This window comes from Choristoneura fumiferana, chromosome Z (assembly GCF_025370935.1).
Source record: "Choristoneura fumiferana chromosome Z, NRCan_CFum_1, whole genome shotgun sequence".
In the NCBI taxonomy this organism is placed as follows: Eukaryota; Metazoa; Arthropoda; class Insecta; order Lepidoptera; family Tortricidae; genus Choristoneura; species Choristoneura fumiferana.
This window is the reverse complement of record NC_133472.1, coordinates 16704129-16722832: the sequence shown is the minus strand read 5'-3', so window position 1 is coordinate 16722832 and position 18704 is coordinate 16704129. Positions and strand designations below refer to the sequence as shown.

Below are 18704 nucleotides of genomic sequence, written 5' to 3'. Positions count from 1 at the left end.
CAATTAAAATGTCAATGTAAAAACAATAAAATAAAAACAAGAAATAATAATGTCAGATTCATAAATTCATTTACGGAATAAAACGCTTTTTCCAACAAAAGGTCTTTTAGTCGACGGCTAAACGTTTCATCGTTCTTTTCGCTTTTTAGGTGTGAGGGTAGGTGTTCATAGTACTTATTTGGGGCCGATAACGCGCGGGTTTTTTCCCGCTAATGCCATTCTATGAGGGACTGCCCGTAAGCGACCTGTGCTGCGAGTGGTCTTACCAGCTACGCCCGTTCGACTGAAGTTAGATATGTTTGTGCGCGTATACATAATAACTTGAAACAAATACAACAATGATACCAAGTTCTGTGAATAGCACGACTGCCTTTGGTTGATACCGGCAATAACCCGCACTGCCCGCTTCTACGCAAGTGCCATCGAGTGGAAATACGCAAAGTATGCTTGCTTTAGTGCACCATCTGCCAGAATGGGCTTTAATTTGCGCAAAGCATAGGCCGCACTGCTTAACTTTAAAGTTACCTATGTATTTTCATTTTAAGGCGTTACTTACTAATAATCTTCCGAGATTTTGATGAATTCTTTGATCAAAGTGCGTACTGCGGTACCCGGGACTGACACTGAAATAGTAGTTTACTCGGATCCGGGTACCCGGGTAGAAAACTTATTCTGTGACTGTGGCATATTTGTCAGAGCCAGCTGAGCTTTATGAGAACTCTTTATTTATTGTAGGTCTTATACCACACGAAATTGTAAGGGAGACCGAGGAAAGTAGTGAGTGACAATGTCGTAGCATGTTTAAACATTGTCTATCTATAGGATTAAACTATTGCAGTCTTTATAGTAGCCTATTTTGTCGTCTTATCATCATGCATTCTTACTTCAAACAGAATTAATGCCTGGTAGGCCCGTGTAACTGCAATGGCCCTTAAAGAATACTAAACGTCGGTCGTGTTGAGCAGAAGCGCTACGAGGTGTTCCCGCGTGTGCCGGTGGCGCGCGCGTCGGCGCCGGGCGCGCTGGAGCGCCTGTGGGTGTACCTCACCATTCGGCAGCTGCTCGACCAGAAGGACGCCGCCGACGGCGCCGCGCCGCCCGCCGAAGATGACCCTGAGAAGAAGGCCAAGGAACTTGCCTTGCAGGTTACTACTAAACTTTCTACAACTACTACTAAAAAAATATTTTTATCCATCTATTCGAAATAGTTGATTGTACAAGAGCATCAAACGAGACACCTGATCGCCTTGGTCTTAGACGAAGATTTTATTGCTAAGACAATTTTTCTATTCAGTGATCTGTTTGCGAAATATTCAACTGTGTGCCCCCCCCTCTAAAATCTAAACTGTTGGGTGGAAAAATTTGAAAAAATTCAGCATGGTAGTAAATATATCAAATTTACAAGGAAAATTATAGCGGCTAAGATTGCTTGAGAATTATTAGTAGTTTAAGAGTAAAGAGCAGCCTATAAGGTATAAAATATACCTAAACTTGGAAGATTCAGTACACAATACTCACGAAATACTTAGAAAAATATTATTTGTTTTTTTCGTAATGGCTACGGAACCCTATCCTGGGCGTGTACGACACGCTCTTGGCCGTTTTTTTTTATCTTTATCGAACTCTGTTATTTATTGTATTCTGAATAAAATTACTAGCCGTTACAGAATGGGCCTACTGTCGTTATCAGAATTTTAAAAAACCGGCCAAGAGCGTGTCGGACACGCCCAAAATAGGGTTCCGTAGCCATTACGAAAAAATTAAGTAATATTTTTCTAAGGATTTCGTATTTTATACGGAATCTTCCAAGTTTAGGTATATTTTATAACTTATGCTGCTATTTATTCTTAAACTACTAATAATTCTCAAGCAAACTTAGTCGTTATAATTTTCCTTGAAAGTTTGATATACTTTCTAGCATCCTGATTTTTTTCAAATTTTTCCACCCACCGGTTAAGATTTTAGAGGGGGGGGGGGGACGCTCGATTTTAATGAAAATTTACACTTTCAAGTTGAATATTTCGCAAAAAATCAATGAATCGAAAAATCGTCTTGGAAAACCCCTAATGGTTTTAAAAGACCTAGTCAGCGATACCCCACACTATAGGGCTGGATGAGAAAAAAAATTCACCCCCACTTTACGTCAATGGGAGGTAACCTAAAAAATGTTTTTTTTAATTTTTTATTGTACCTTTTGTCGGCATAGTTTACATATATATTCGTGCGAAATTATAGCTTTCTAGCATTGATAGTCCTTGAGCAAAGCCGCGGACGGACGGACAGACAGACAGACAGACATGGCGAAACTATAAGGGTTCCGTTTTTGCCATTTAGGCTCCGGAACCCTAAAAATCGCCCGGTCTTTGTTTCAGTATTTTACTTAAGTTTTTTCTTAAATATTTAATATCAAATATTTAATTTAAATAAACGAAAATCGAGCCTACCCATACGAGTTATTTTTTAACAAACTTGGTCGAATGTTTAAAGACTATCATATTGATGGATGCACTGCAATGTGATTATTTCTTATTCTGGTAAAAGCAATCACTAAGTAAGTAACTAAGTATTTATTTATGTATTTATGGTTGGCAATGTGTGCTGTTGGCAGTATTCGCTGGTGACCCCGCTGACGTCGTTGGTCGTGGTGAAGCCGAACTCCACCAGCGCAGTCGACACGCAATCCGTCGACGAACCAAGTAAGAGTTGGAAATAGATTTTCCTAATTCTATAACATTTATCCGAGGCAGAAGGCCGAAGTATCTGGGATAGTGAAGTGACTAAAAAATAAGTAAAATACAGTGACTATAAGTTTCACTTTCCTAAAGTTTAGATTATTTCGTTCAGTTTTTATTAGAGAAGTTAAACAGGAAATAATTGGTTGTTAAAAATTGAATAATTACAAGCTTTTTTGGTGACTGCGCTTTTCGTTGACGTACCTGCCAAGTCGATGCCATTGCCGTTGAAGACGATCGTGGCTGGACCATCAGAAATTCACTACCAGATTATTATATGTATAACACCACAGACAAAACTCTCATCAGTAGTGTGAGTAGACAGGCGGCCATAGCATGCGCGTCGCATGGGTAAATATCATATAACAGATTGCCGAATACACCTGCATAATATTAGTCAGATATAGTCGAAAATGATTAGCACAATTTGAAACCACAACTTACATACGAAACGAAAGTGCAAGTTAAATAAAAGCTTGTAAAAAGGATACTTAATTTACTTAATCTGTAATCTGTAAGAACCAAGGATGGGGAAAACATTAAAAAAAAATCTTTTCAACAATAGGTATATCCGGTAGTGAATACTTTAAAAATATATACTTTAAAATATATATTTGCGAACAAACAAAGAAATATGTACTTTTCGAGTAATGTTGATCATATTGTAATTATATTGTAATAGAATAATAATATGACGGTACGCAATCTGAGCACAACTTTTTATATAATGAACCGAGCTGGTCACAGTTATTGGTCATAACATAGGTTAATTTAATTATTTCGTGTCTAATTGGTAAGCGTTGCTCGGCATTACAATTTTTACCTATAAAAATTGATAATGGTCTATTTTAAATATTAATATTAACGGCTGGCCTTCTTGTGGCGTTTAATTGCGTTTAAACGATTCGACCGCCCAAGTGTTGCCATACAAACGTTACTGATTAGGTAGTTGATATGCATTTAAATTATTATTTTCAACTTTTGTTTTTCTTTTATTTTAGTTTTATTTGATTAGTGCCGCCTTCTGACGTTCGTGCCGTCGCGGCATTAGTCTTTTAAGTTTAGTTGTAAGGTAAAGGGTCATACTGAAAACCAGCGCTGCGGCTTGCCGTGGCAACATGCTGAGTAAATACTTATGGCCCTTTTTGCTTCTTTCGGCACAATGTCTTTTTCTTTTTCTTTCTTTTTTAGTATGTAAGAGTATGTAATAAGGTTGTCTTATTTTGAATTGTATTTTTTTTTCTTTTTGCTGTGCGAATTTGGCGAATAAATTTATTCTTTTCTTTTCTAATGCAATTGTATTGTACAATTATGAGTTTACATACATAAAAAAGAACTAACCTAAGATAGCTTAACTAACTGTAACAATTAAAATTATAAAAAGAATACCCCGTCTAAAAGATCTGCCTGTGGCAGGGTTCCCATGACGCTGGCCGCATTACCCCTTTGGACCGCAAGTGAGATCCGCTGGGATAAGTACGCGCCAGCTCTTGGGTCCCCAGAATCGTTGACCAACCGGGACGACAGGGCCTTTATAAAAAACTTCATGTCGGCTGACCAGGGCCCTAAGGTCTCAACAGCAAGCGCTGCAAACTCGTAATCCTTTAAAAAGGAGGAGTACTTGCGGCGCTTGAGTATTTGAGCCTGATCAGCCGCAGCGCCGGCTTGTGAGCTAGTTGCCTGGTTGTGGGACAGAGCGAAAGTATCACAACGCATGTCGTGTCCCACACTTGAGCCCTACCGAGCTTCCATGGCACTCATAATTGTACAATATAAAAGTCTATATTATTAAATGATGTCTCTATAGATTGTATTCTAATTATTTTTATTGTAACTGAAATGTTTTACTTTTTTCAGATCGGCCATTCTATGGAGGACGTAAGTACCTAGATACGGTAATCTTGATCAATGTTATACGTTTGTTTGAGGTGAAGGCTTGTTTATGTGATCTCGTTGGTTTGGGCACGTTTTCAGTAATCGCAGCGCAAAGCTTCAGCAGCTACCCGTCGTCAAACATGGCCTTCGGAAGTAAGTCTACTTAAAAAAATAAGTTTAATGGTATGGCCTGTTAAATTAAATAAGTATGATAGACCAGCTATACTGAACCTGTGGCCCGCCAGCCGCATGCGGCCTACCAGCTTGTAGGTATATGAATAACTTGCATAGCGGACCTACTTATCGGTTTTCCAACCATTCTGACATATGGACAACCTAACCTACTTGTAAATGCTAAAACATTTTTATCTACAAAACATTTCTGGCCCATGCAAAACAAGTTAAGTATTGCTGAGATAGATCATTACATAGTATTTCTATCTTAAAGCTTTTAGAGGATTTTAGTTCGCGATAGAGGCGAATCTGTCAATTATATTAGAAATAAATAATAATGTGATGTAGCACCGACGATGAACCTACTACCTACCTATAAATTCAATGCATAAGTAAGTTAATCTAGAAAAGTGCAGTTTGCCTGATGGTCGCACTATCCTTAAACAAAAATTGTCTCTGCTTTTATCAAACTAATACTCGTTATAGTGCCCGGCCCGGCCGCTAAGAAGTCAGTCCTAACAAATTGCACAACTATGAAGTTCCTGGTTATTGTTAAAGTCAGCCATTGAAAAAATATGCTATAAGTATAATTAAGTACTTACTACTCTGTCGCACGCAAGAAGTACCTAAGCATTGCATTTTTATCTATGACTAGCTCTTGCCCGCGTCTTCGCCCGCGTGGCATTCGATTATCGCGCGCTGTTCTCTCGGGAACTGTGCATTTTTTCGGTATAAAAAGTAGCCTATGTCACTCTCTGGCCCATTAACTATCTCTATGCCAAAAATGACGGAAAAACATACAAACACACAAACACATACATTTTCGCATTTATAATATTAATATGGATTCATATTGTTTATATTTAGGAACTTCATAGTTTTGCACACTGTCAAGATTGACTTCATAACGGCCGTTGACTATAGCTACTTGGTAAGCTAATAGGACAGCATATTTTAGTCCTGAAAATTGAAATGCACTTATAGAACCTATGTCCCGAATGTTACAATACCCATGCAATGCATACCTTTCGGTTCGATCAATTATACCAAAGATCAAGGATATGATTAAGGATATTTATACATGTAGGTACAATATATTTACCTCCGTCACAGCCTCCGTGTTAACTGCTAAGCCTAGCCTAGACCCAATTCGTGTTAGGATCTGAGTAAATGTCATCTCTTAAGTATCTAGATTGAATTTTTTTTTTAAACCTTAATCCGTGCGAGCAGCTCAAAGAGTAGTTTGGAATTTTTTGCCGCATAAACGTTGTTAAAGTTGGTTTAGATTTAGACTGTTGTGGATCTATTGTATTGTTATATAAGCATTTACCTAACGCATACAGCGCATTTGGCCAGTGATTACTATGGTATTATTGATCGAAACCTTTAGGCAACTGGTTGTTAAATAGTCACCCTGCGAAAACAGTTACTAATTGTAAAACTTAAATAGGGCTTCATTTGTTAATTTATAAGTAATATTTAGATAATAAAGTATACAATGCATGGGTTTTGGTGACCAGTGTGCATGATAATCTAGGTATTTATGTATATAATTAAGACGACATATTTTACTAGTGTTTTGTAAAAATCTAACAGTGTGCCGATTGTGACGTGTATATTGTAATTAATTATTGATACCTAGTGCTGACGCAAAATGAGCAGCGTCATTTCATTTACAACCATTCCTCTTTTTGTGGTTCATTACTTTCCATGGCAAGATAACTTAAATTATTTATTCTCGTTTAGGTAGGTAGGTATATGTCATGGACCTAGTGATTAGATTAATGAGGACATTATTTATAATCATGTAGCATTAGAATAAAGCTGACCTAGGCTTGTCTATCGGGCCAAGTGACATTTTATGTAAATTTAATTATTTATTATAACATTGCCTGGTTATTATCAATATTGCTATAGATGTACACAGTGAAAAAAGTTTTTACACGGGCCAAGTCTTCTTCTTCTTTACAAAAATATGGCTCTGTTCATTGGAGGACAATTTTGCCAGTGTCTAGTAGTTTTTGCCGTTGTACGGTAAAAAAAAACTAGAAAACGAAATATGAGAGGTAATGGTGGATGAATGATGAATTGACGTTGACACGGGCCAAGTCAAAATTAATCTTATGCTAATGTCATAAAGACTTTGACATGGAAAAACTTTTCTCACTTTAACTATACGTGATCGTTGGGTAAATAGGCAATATTACTGCAATTTTATGCCGTCAGAGTGCAGCACTAGCACATACCATATGTTTATGTTTTTTCATCACACTTGCTCGTAAACAGTGTCGAAACATTCAGGCTACCTTGGTTGCAACCCCCCTAATAAAACCCTCGACCTTAATGTGCTTGTCATGAAACCCGTGATCGGTAAATGAGTCATTGCTCGTACGAATTGTCTTGTCATGAAGCCCAAGGTCGGTAAATGAGTCGGTGCCCGTACTGATTGTGCTGCGCGCGCTCTTGCTGCAGGACTAAATGGACCACCACATGCACACGCACGTTGCGGCGCATGCCGAGGGAGTTAGAGGGCGACGTTGCCAAGAGCACAGCCTAAGGTATCGGCAATATTTGGAAGAATTATATTTTTTCTTTTACAAATATAAAATTTTACTTGCAAATGTGATGAAAAACATTGTATGTCGCACGGGCGGTACTAGAATTACGAACATCGACTCATTAAAGCCCTCAGACTTCGACTTCGGGCTTCTAATAGACTCTCGTTCGTAATTCCTTATTTACCGCCCTTAAGACACAATGTACTATTTGAGTTATGTTAAATGTCCATAGATCCATAATATCATATTATTTCAATTAAATTTTTGGAAATATAGCTCTTATCGTTACTATCGATGTAAAAAATATTTATTTTGTTATTAATCAATATGTCATGATTTCTATAGGTATATAATACTCTTTGGTCATGATCCGTCAAAGCGACAAAATATAAAGAGAACTGACGTTGTTATGGCGGTTTGTACAAAGCACATGTGCTAGTGTCGCCCCCTGCACAGAACTTTACCTAATATGCCCTATTGATTGCAAGTGATTTTTGGCCAACTGAAATGTGATTAATTTATCTGGAAAGTTTAGAACGAAGAGCGCAGCGTTTTATCACTTGGTCCATAACATATACATCATTGGAATGCCACAGTTTTGTTTCTGTATTGACCGCATATTATTGTAATTGTAAAACCTGTCTATATATGTCTGTTTTTCGCCATTCGCAGGGTTAATCGCAATGACCACTTCTAATATATAATTCATTTCTTTATTTGGTTGAAGAGATAAAGCCAAATCCATGTTGTTGTGGGTCATAGCGCCTAGCCTAGCTCGACTAAGTGGCTGCTTGATTAAAATAGCCATGGCGTGTGATGCTTGCAACTTTCAAATGCTTAGCTGCTGCTTGTGTGTTTTTCATTGAGGTATCGCGCACAGTCAGGCGATTAGCACCCCGATCTTCACGGCCGGCCAGTTAAACGCAGACGCCCAGGAAGAACCATTCGATTACGATTATAGTTTCGGTGAGTACCCGCCTACTCAGTGGGGGTGGCACGCGGGTTCCATCAATTTTAAATACCTATGGGAAGGGAATATTAAGGGAACCTAACATTTACAAATATTTGCAAGGACATGAGAACATGGGTTGCAATGTTATCGATGCCAAATTACAGCTTTCTATTGGTAAAAATCTGTAACCGAAGCTGCGGACAGACAAACACGGATATGATTATTATCCTATAATCCTTTTTAAATAGCTTGGGTACGTACGGTACGGTGACATTTGTTTTTTTTTCATTCCACGTCATGAATGTTTCAGACCAATACTTTATAAAAAAATATACATGAATCCCGAAAGAACAAAAAATAGTAGGTTGTTCAACAAGGGAGAAAAAGATCCAAAATCACACGAGATAACTTGGCACCCGACTTGCACCCGAGCATAGCTAGAGGGTGCCAATATTTCGAGTGTGATATTGGTGTTTTTCCCGAGTTAAACACTGCTTTTTATTTCGACTACAAGGAAAGTAAAAAATTATACATACTCGTAAGTACATAAGAAAAAATGTATCGAATAAAAAAAACTAAAATGAATAAAAAAAATTGTACAATAAATTCATAAAAGACAATGACACTTTTTTATGCCTAGGTCGAAGGTTAATGTGGTCATTTAAAAAAAACAATTGACTTTATTGTTAAGTAATGCTAGTTAAAACTTTATTCGGCTATATGATGTAGACAAAACGAGAATCGACGAAGTGAGTTTTCGATAAAATAATATTCGACAAAACAAGAGTTTTGAAAATGATATTAGTTAATACGTTATTCGGCTATATGATGATTAGTTAAAATAAGAGTCAACGAAGTGTTTTCGATAAAATAATATTCGACAAAACAAGAGTTATGCAAATGGTATTAGTTAATACGTTATTCGGCTATAATGATGATTAATAAAAATAAGAATCGACAAAGTAAGTTTTCGATAAAATAATATTCGACAAAACAAGAGTTATGCAAGTGATCATTTAGTAAAAATGAAAATTCGACAAAATAAAAATTATGAATAATGAAATTATACACAATAAACTTATTATTCATTATTGTACCTAAAAGTTGTTTGACAAAGTGAAATAAAATTAGGCAAAAAAAAAATAGACGAGTACCTAAAACACATGATTTATACTAAATAAATATGTATACATACATAATACATATGTTTAGCTCATTCTCACATTCATAACATCGAACATTTTAATAATACGACTGGTCGCATACTAGAATTGAATGCTGCCTGGGAACAAAATGGATTTTCTTTGATTTAATTATAACGCATGATTGTATGTATCGGCATGTAGTTTGTATAAAGCATAACAGGATGTTGCATAAATGGATTTTGATATTCCAGGTAAACACTTTTGCTTTTTGATAAGGGCGCACTGCCACATCGTTTATAATAATTAATACTTATCCCACTTACTGGCTATTTTGAATTTTGAATTTTCAGTGCCAATGCGTACGGCCGCCTTTATCTCCACGCCAAAGTTTCCCGCATTACTAGTATCTCGGCGCGGTAGACCGCAATACATGCTAAATTCAGGTACCTACTCACATTAAAATTATTTACATTCTTATTTTTAATTAATACATTGTTCAAATTATCAAAAATATTTATTTTAACACACGATATACACAATAAGTATCAAATACGACATTACAAGAAATAAAGAAAAATTTAACTAAAAATAATTTATTGTAAAACTTAAAAATTATTATCTGTCTAGTACCTACGTCAAAAATTAAAATTACATCAAAATATAAATATTTAATTTCTAGGTGACTACCTAGGTATGAACAATTTTATTGAGATGCTTGCTCTCGGCGTTGCCTTTTGACAAGCGACAATAATCTAACTAGGTGTAACTACCCACAACTCTAATCAACGTTGGTAAAGTACAGAGGCCATATTGTTGTTGTCTACCATCTCTTTCTACCTTCATCCTATACTTACCGATCGACAGGAACAAGTGGTGAAAACCATTGTGATTAACAATAAGGCCTGTGTTCTAGCTGTCATAACGGCGAGCGGACTTTACTTGCGGTATTCGTACCTATACGTGTGCGTGTATTTCAATTAGGGCACTCTACATACAAAATTGCCTAAGTACCTATATACTGCAACTGCATACATTCGAGGGCCAGATTTTCTGCCGCTCAGTATAAAAACTAAAATTATGTTAAAAACGGACTTGTTGTGTTACACTTTTCAGACACTTTTTTTTACATAAAACTGACCTGCGATTGACCCCTATCTCACCTGATGAGAAATGCAGATGAGGTCAAAGGTGTATCATACTGGTTCAGTACCAGCTTTTTTTTTATTTGATTTAAAATTTAGTCTTCACACTTTTGACGCGTTACACTAGAATCATTCAATGTTTAATAACCAGTTTAAAAAAACAGGCCAAGAGCATGTCGGGCCATGCTTAGTGTAGGGTTCCGTAGTTCCCGACCGTCACAATAGGCGGACTTAACTTTAAAATAGCTCAACTGATTAAGTTGGAAATATTTTTTTTTATTACCAGTACCTAGTCTCTAGGACATTTCCCGCACAAAAAAGTTAGGGACTAATATATAGTCTCTAGGACGCGTGACAGATTAAGCATAACTTCCGTGATTTTTTCATATTTTTTAGACGTGCGGTTCAAAAATGAGGGGGGGGGGATACAATTTTTGAACATTCGGAGTGAATATCTCCGAAAATATTCACTTTATCAAAAAATGTTTTTTGCAAACCTCTGATTCATTTTCAAATACCTATATCCAACGATACCCCACAACAGGGTGGAAGTGAAAAAAAAAAATCATCAACACTACTTAATTTTTTTTAATTTACCACTTTGTTGGCGTGACTGATATGTATATTCATGCCAAATTACAGCGTTCTTGTACTAAACTGTCTTTGAGCCTAGCCGTGGACAGACAGACAGACAGACAGTCAGATATTGCGAAACTATAAGGGTTCCTAGTTGACTACGGAACCCTAAAAACCGGCCAAGAGCGTGTCGGACACGTCCAATATAGGGTTCCGTGGCTGTTACGAAGAAATCAAGTTATATTTTTCCAAGGATTTTGTATTTTGTGGGGAATCTTTCAAGTTTTGATGTATTTTATAGGTTACATATTTGAATATCGAAAATTAAAATACCTACGGTTAAAATGTCGATGTTCAAAATATCGATTGTATCACAAAATGTCTAAGTTTGAAATGTCGATTGAGTAATATATCAAATGAGTAAAAATGTCGATAGCCAATATCTCTCAGTTGTAAATGTCAACATATTTGAATGTCGAAAATTAAAATATCGTACCTACATACAAATCTGCTTTATTTATTGTTCCTTTCTCTTAATAGCATTTATTTTACATAATCTATAGTAATTTTTAGCACTCGCCGGCCGCTTCGGTGGCACGCTCGCTTCGCTCGCTAGTGGTCACAGTTCTAACCTAACCGAACCAAATAATTTTGGTAATTCATGTTCAAAAGGTTAGGTTAGGTTAGCATTGCGTTAAGGCGCGAAGCGCCTCAACTGAGCGGAATAGGAGCTCCGCGAAGCAGATTTCCGTCGACCCCGTCACGTGGTAGTTCATACATAGGATATTCGATACTCTGTATGGACTTCGATATTTATATCTTTCGATGTCACTTTTGTAGATAAATATATTTTCGATATATTGGACGTAGGCTATCTAACCATTCGACAATATAAACTTTCGTTATTTTAATTTTCGATCAACATTTTACCCGTAGATATTTTGACATTCGATATTAAAATATGTAACCATTTTATACCTTAGGCTGCTATTTACTCTTAGAGCCTGTTTCACCACTTGTCGACTAACTTTAAGTGACGGATATCAGTGATGCCGTCTTTGTTTGTTTTGTCCCAATAAACAAAGACGGCATTACTTTTATCTGACACTTAAAGTTAGTCGACAAGTGGTGAAACAGGCCCTTAAACTACTAATAATTCATAAGTAATTCTTTATAAGTTTGATATACTTACAACCATTATGATTTTTTTTCAAAATTTTCAATCCATTGACTAGTTTGGCTTTTATACTCGGGGACGCTCGATTTTTAATGAAAATTTGAATTTCAACAATGAATATTTCGCAAACAGATTACTGAATCGGAAAATCGTTTTGCACAACCTCGAATTGATTTTAAAAGACCTATCCCATATATAAATAAATTTCTTTACCATTTTGTCGGCTTAGTTGGCTACATAGTTATATCCGTGTAAAATTAAGCTTTCTAGCTCTGATAGTCTCTGTGCAAAGCTGCGGACGGATAGACATACAGACAGGCATGGCGAAACTAAAATATAAGGGTTCCGTTTTTGCCGATTTGGCTACGAAACCCTAAAAACTGAAAATCATTTACAGAGGTAACCCACCAACAAACTACTTGACGAAATATTGCGGTTTTCATTTTAAGACACATTTCGTAAAGACATTCATAAAGAAATTAATCAAAATTTCGTGTTTTGAGGGAAAACAGCCGCTACACCTGGACTCATCGGTATGTTACGATCACCAGCTGGTCCGGGACAGCCAGGACAGCCAGGACAACCAGTGCAGCCAATACAGCCTGGGCAAGCAGGCGCGGTAGGCCCCGGCGGGCCAGTGCTCACCAAGCCGCTGCCGCCGCAGCCCACAGTCGACCAGGGCACGCCGGGCCCGGCTGCCCCGCCCGCCGCCGACTCCCTGCAAGCATACCACTTGGAGAATTATGGCTGGGCCAAAAACTTACTCGATGCCAACTCTGATCAGCTTGTTCTTCGGATCAACGGGACGTCGCGTATTAACTTGAAGCTTACTAAAAACAATGAAGTGAGTAACTTTCATCTTACCTGTCTAGTAATTCAGCACCAGTGGTGTAGGGTCTTCGATCTAGGCAAACCAAAGAATGAAAAAAGCGTGAGTGAGGTCTTCAGATGTATCTCCTCGCTTTTGCCGCTTTTGTCAACCCTGACATCATTCCAAAAATTCAAGTTACCAGATGTAATTCGAATTGTGACCTCGTCACGCCACTGTTGCCTACATAACATACCTAAGTATAATGTATCTCCCAATGAACAAGCAGCAATATTCGCTTTTTTCTTTCAATCTTTCTCTCTCAATCAAGTTTGACTGCAGTCTAGCGATGTTACAATTATGTTAACCCGTCAAGCGCCCAGTGCGCACACCTGTGCACATAACCACACAGAATAAGTAATATAATATTCTGGCCTAATTAATGGTCTAGGGTAATAGGTATTTTTGTATGTAGAGAGGGCCAAGTTTTGTGCCGCTGAGTATACTACAATCTAGTAAATTTCTGAACGCAATCGGCGGCCGATTGAAAACACCTTATCTATTTTTTGCAGGCACCTAAAGATGCGAGTGACTCGTCGTGCGCGCGCTCCACCGACGGCGGCGCCGGAGTCTGCGTCTACCTGACGCGCTGCGACTCTGCGAAGAACATCACAGAGCAAAACTACTTCGACATTTACTGCTCTGTCGACTCTTCCAATCAAGGGTTAGTAACAAACGCTAGACCACTAATTATTTTGTCATTCAAAAGTTCCTTGTGCAACGATTATTGTGTAATTATGTTAAAATAGTAGATTGATAACCAAGGGTGGAAAGTGACCCAATTCACCCAAGATATTTCGAGGTAAGATTTCCGGCAATTTCAGTTAGACGCTCTACTTTTCATTTCGACTGTGAGGAAAGTAAAATACTACAAAAAATGAGAATAATTATAAATTTAATTTACTTAAAAAAATCGAGTTGGTCACGACCAAGGAAAGAAGTTTGACCTTTATCTTATACTTTACTTATTTATATATTCCATCTCTTTCTTTCACATTTCACGAATGACTTCCATCTCTTTCTTAACCGAACTAAAGAAAGAGATGGCATATGTTCGTGACGTAATAAAGATCAAATTTCTTGTTTCAAACGGATGTTCGGCGATCAACCTCCAGTGTTGTATATAAGCACCTTGGTCACGACGTGCATCTAGATGGCCATGCCGAATCGTGAAAAAAGTGTCATTGACGTAACTCAATTATCTTCGACACCGTGACTAATCGAAAAATAAAAATAAAAACTTTCCACCCTAGAGATGAAAACGCAATTTTCCACTCGGCTATCTACCCATGAAAATTAAACTTTCCGAACAGGAGAGATGAAAAATATAGAACGTACGTATGTATAATTACGTATGTATTTATGTGTTGCCTGACTTAAACTTACGTGATTACATTTAATGTTCAAGAACATTGAACATTGCGATATTTTATTTATTTATTTGAGTCTATAGCCCTCATTATGATGCATATAATATAACTGCGTCGACGTAGAAAATCGGACGGGAGCCCATAAAGGTAATCACGGTTTAAGTACATCCTGTAACAAATATGTAATGAATAAAAAGCCTTGGTAGCCTAGTGGTTTGACTTATAACCCCTCAAGCCGAGAAAGAAGCTTATGCCTCGCAGTGGGACATTTACTTATAGACTGAGGTGAATCACGGTAAATCATTAAAAACTGTTTTTACATACCTAAATAACTATGTAGGTATATGTATAATAAGAATTAATGTTTACGTTTCAGGTACGCAGGAGTGTGCTGCCCGAGCGCGCAGGTCGACCGGCCGCAGCCGCAGCCGACGACGCCTTAACGTGGCACTTATCTACTTACTTACTGCAAACTGTTTAGTTAGACAATCGTGTTCGCACAAACTTACATACTTATTCTTACTACATAACATTGTTGTGAAGAAAATGTGATATATATATTTAAGTTCTATAATCTGACTCTTGTTACGAAATAACTACGTGCCGTTAACAATTTATGACTACGAAAACCGTTTATAACCATTATTACATATTTAACTGACTATTAAAGATTGAACGGAGAGAACCGGTCAGTTGCCATATTCATCCCTTTCGACTGGGTAGACGAATCGTCTTAGTAAAATATTTAATGATCAGTTGAACCCATCTACATTGAATTATGATTTGAAGCATTTTTGTTTACTAAGCTCTTATTAGGATTTTATTCGTAGTCATTTTCAGCGAATAAATGTAATTAGGTATAACATAATAATGCTACTTTAGTTGTTATACTTATCTACTAAGTAATAAGTCCACGCCTAATACATAGTAGATAATAAATAAAGAAAGAGTCTTTAATAGCATTTACAAGTTGTCTTTTATTTTTAAGAGTTATTTTGCAAAAATACAATAATATTATATCGGATTGCGTAACAGTTTTCTAACCTATGTTTGGAGAAAAATAATTCGCGTCATAAAATATATATCCCACCAAAATTGCACCAAAAGCATTTTCATGTAAAATGTTGCCAAGACGTGACCATTATGACTCGCACTGTCAAAAAGTTATCAGATCTCATGTAGAGCCAAGATTCTAACTCTACAACCCTAGTAACAATTTGCGTTGGGGAATTGTGGCCACGATTTCCCAACAGTTGGGAAAAGGTTGGGAGATGTTACGGTTTCTACCAACAAAGGCCCAACTGTGCATGGGCTATTAGTGGAAAGCCTACGGCATACTTTCACACAATACGTCAACAGTGGGCCAACAGCGTGATTGCCTACGTTAATTTCGTTATATTTTCACACTACTTGCCAACAATGGGCCAACAGCATCAATAATTACTTAAATTTCGTAACAATTCCACACAACATGCCAACAAGTAGGCCAACAGCGTGATTTCCTACGTATATTTTGTTACATTTTCACACAATTTGCCAACAATGGGCCAACAGCGTGATTGCCTACGTATATTTCGTTATATTTTCACACTACTTGCCAACAATGGGCCAACAGCATCAATAATTACTTAAATTTCGTAACAATTCCACACAACATGCCAACAGTGGGCCAACAGCGTGATTTCCTACGTATATTTTGTTACATTTTCACACAATATGCCAACAGTGGGCCAACAGCGTGATTGCCTACGCATATTTCGTTATATTTTCACACTACTTGCCAACAATGGGCCAACAGCATCAATAACTACGTAAATTTCGTAACATTTCCACACAACATGCCAACCGTGAGCCAAGTGCGTCGATGCGTACGTATATTTCGTTATATTTTCACACAACTTGCCAACAATGGGCCGACAGCATCAATAACTACGTAAATTTCGTAACAATTCCACACAACATGTCAACAGTGGGCCAACGGCGTTATTTCCTACGTATATTTTGTTACGTTTTCACACAATATGCCAACAATGTGCCAACAGCGTGATTGCCTACGTATATTTTGTTATATTTTCACACTACTTGCCATCAATGGGCCAACAGCGTCAATAACTACGTAAATTTCGTAACATTTCCACACAACATGCCAACAGTGTGCCAACGTCGTGAATGCTTACGTATATTTCGATATTTTCACACTACTTGCCAACAATGGGCCAACAGCATCAATAATTAGGCAAATTTCGTAACAATTCCACACAACATGCCAGCAGTGGGCCAACAGCAAGATTGCCTTTGTATATTTCGTTATATTTTCACACTACTTGCCAACAATGGGCCAACAGCATCAATAATTACTTAAATTTCGTAACAATTCCACACAACATGCCAACAGTGGGCCAACAGCGTGATTTCCTACGTATATTTTGTTACATTTTCACACAATATGCCAACAGTGGGCCAACAGCGTGATTGCCTACGCATATTTCGTTATATTTTCACACTACTTGCCAACAATGGGCCAACAGCATCAATAACTACGTAAATTTCGTAACATTTCCACACAACATGCCAACCGTGAGCCAAGTGCGTCGATGCGTACGTATATTTCGTTATATTTTCACACAACTTGCCAACAATGGGCCGACAGCATCAATAACTACGTAAATTTCGTAACAATTCCACACAACATGTCAACAGTGGGCCAACAGCGTGATTTCCTACGTATATTTTGTTACGTTTTCACACAATATGCCAACAATGTGCCAACAGCGTGATTGCCTACGTATATTTTGTTATATTTTCACACTACTTGCCATCAATGGGCCAACAGCGTCAATAACTACGTAAATTTCGTAACATTTCCACACAACATGCCAACAGTGTGCCAACGTCGTGAATGCTTACGTATATTTCGATATTTTCACACTACTTGCCAACAATGGGCCAACAGCATCAATAATTAGGCAAATTTCGTAACAATTCCACACAACATGCCAGCAGTGGGCCAACAGCAAGATTGCCTTTGTATATTTCGTTATATTTTCACACAACTTGCCAACAATAGGCCAACAGCGTCAATAACTAAATACGTAAATTTCGTAACATTTCCACACAACATGCCAACAGTGGGCCAACAGCGTGGATGCCTACGTATACTTCTTTTTTATTTTCACCACATGCATAGCGTATTTAAAATGAGAGACAAACGAAAAGATTCGCTTACCTACTTAGTTAATTATTACCTAAACTTAATAAATTGCTTTAGCTTTGACCATTTCTTTGAGCTGAGAATTTTAAGAAAACGGCGAAGTCCCGGCTATCTATTAATCAGAACGTAACATTCATTCAGTGGTAATGATTCCAGAGTTTTTTTTTGTCAGATGTAGATAATGATGTTAATTTTTAGGGTTCCGTCCGTACCCAAAGGGTGCCAACGGGACCCTATTACTGAGACTCCGCTGTCTGTCTGTCTGTCTGTCCGTCCGTCTGTCACAGCAGGGCTCTATCTCTGAAGCCGTAAAAGTTAGACACTTGTAAATTTTCACAGATTATGTATTACTGTGGCCGCTATAACAACAAATACTAAAAATAAAATAAAGTTAAAAATTAAAGGAGGTCGTCATACAACTTTCAGCGTTTTTTGGTTGCTAGGCGATATTAAACGTTGCTAAGGCGACCGAGTCGCCTAGCAACGAGTAGCTATGTCAAAGTCTAAGAACATTTTCTTACACTGTGGCTATGTCCTTGGAATATTTGCCTGTGGCTATGTCCTTGGAATATTTGCCTTTAAGTTTGCGATTTTAATGATGTTTAATAAAAGTTTCGATAATATAATGTACTGAATGTCTGATTGTGTGGTTTATTCGTTTTTGTGCAAAATTAATAAAGAATTTTATGAACCACAAACCTCAATGAAGCCAACTTTGAAAAAGCGCTCACCAAATCCACACCGTTTACCTATTGTTTTTTCTACTAAAAAAATCATACTAAGTATTTAACACTATTTACAAGTTTTATAATACAGTTAAAAAAAATCACACTAGTCGAGCTTCTTATTATTTATTTACACAACATACGAAGTCTGCCGAATTTCCCGCGAATGACCTGTGCTGACAGACAGCCATTTGTTTTG

General features: G+C 37.3%; 1 protein-coding gene across 8 annotated transcripts in view; it reads left to right on the top strand.

Moving 5' to 3' along the window:
* Positions 1-15538, top strand: part of LOC141429772 (inter alpha-trypsin inhibitor, heavy chain 4-like) — a 36117-nt gene extending 20579 nt beyond the window's left edge. The window contains exons 14-22 of one of the 8 annotated variants that reach the window (XM_074090319.1): positions 966-1145; positions 2609-2696; positions 4590-4610; positions 4707-4760; positions 8207-8305; positions 9787-9879; positions 12883-13175; positions 13712-13863; positions 14946-15538. In XM_074090319.1, the coding sequence (XP_073946420.1) occupies positions 966-1145; positions 2609-2696; positions 4590-4610; positions 4707-4760; positions 8207-8305; positions 9787-9879; positions 12883-13175; positions 13712-13863; positions 14946-15012 (1047 nt within the window). In that variant the 3' untranslated portion in view covers positions 15013-15538. Of the gene's footprint in view, positions 1-965; positions 1146-2608; positions 2697-4589; positions 4611-4706; positions 4761-8206; positions 8306-9786; positions 9880-12834; positions 13176-13711; positions 13864-14945 lie in introns of all 8 variants that reach the window. The other 7 variants (XM_074090310.1, XM_074090302.1, XM_074090327.1 and 4 more) reach the window with 7 other exon arrangements.
* Positions 15539-18704: the final 3166 nt, after the last annotated feature.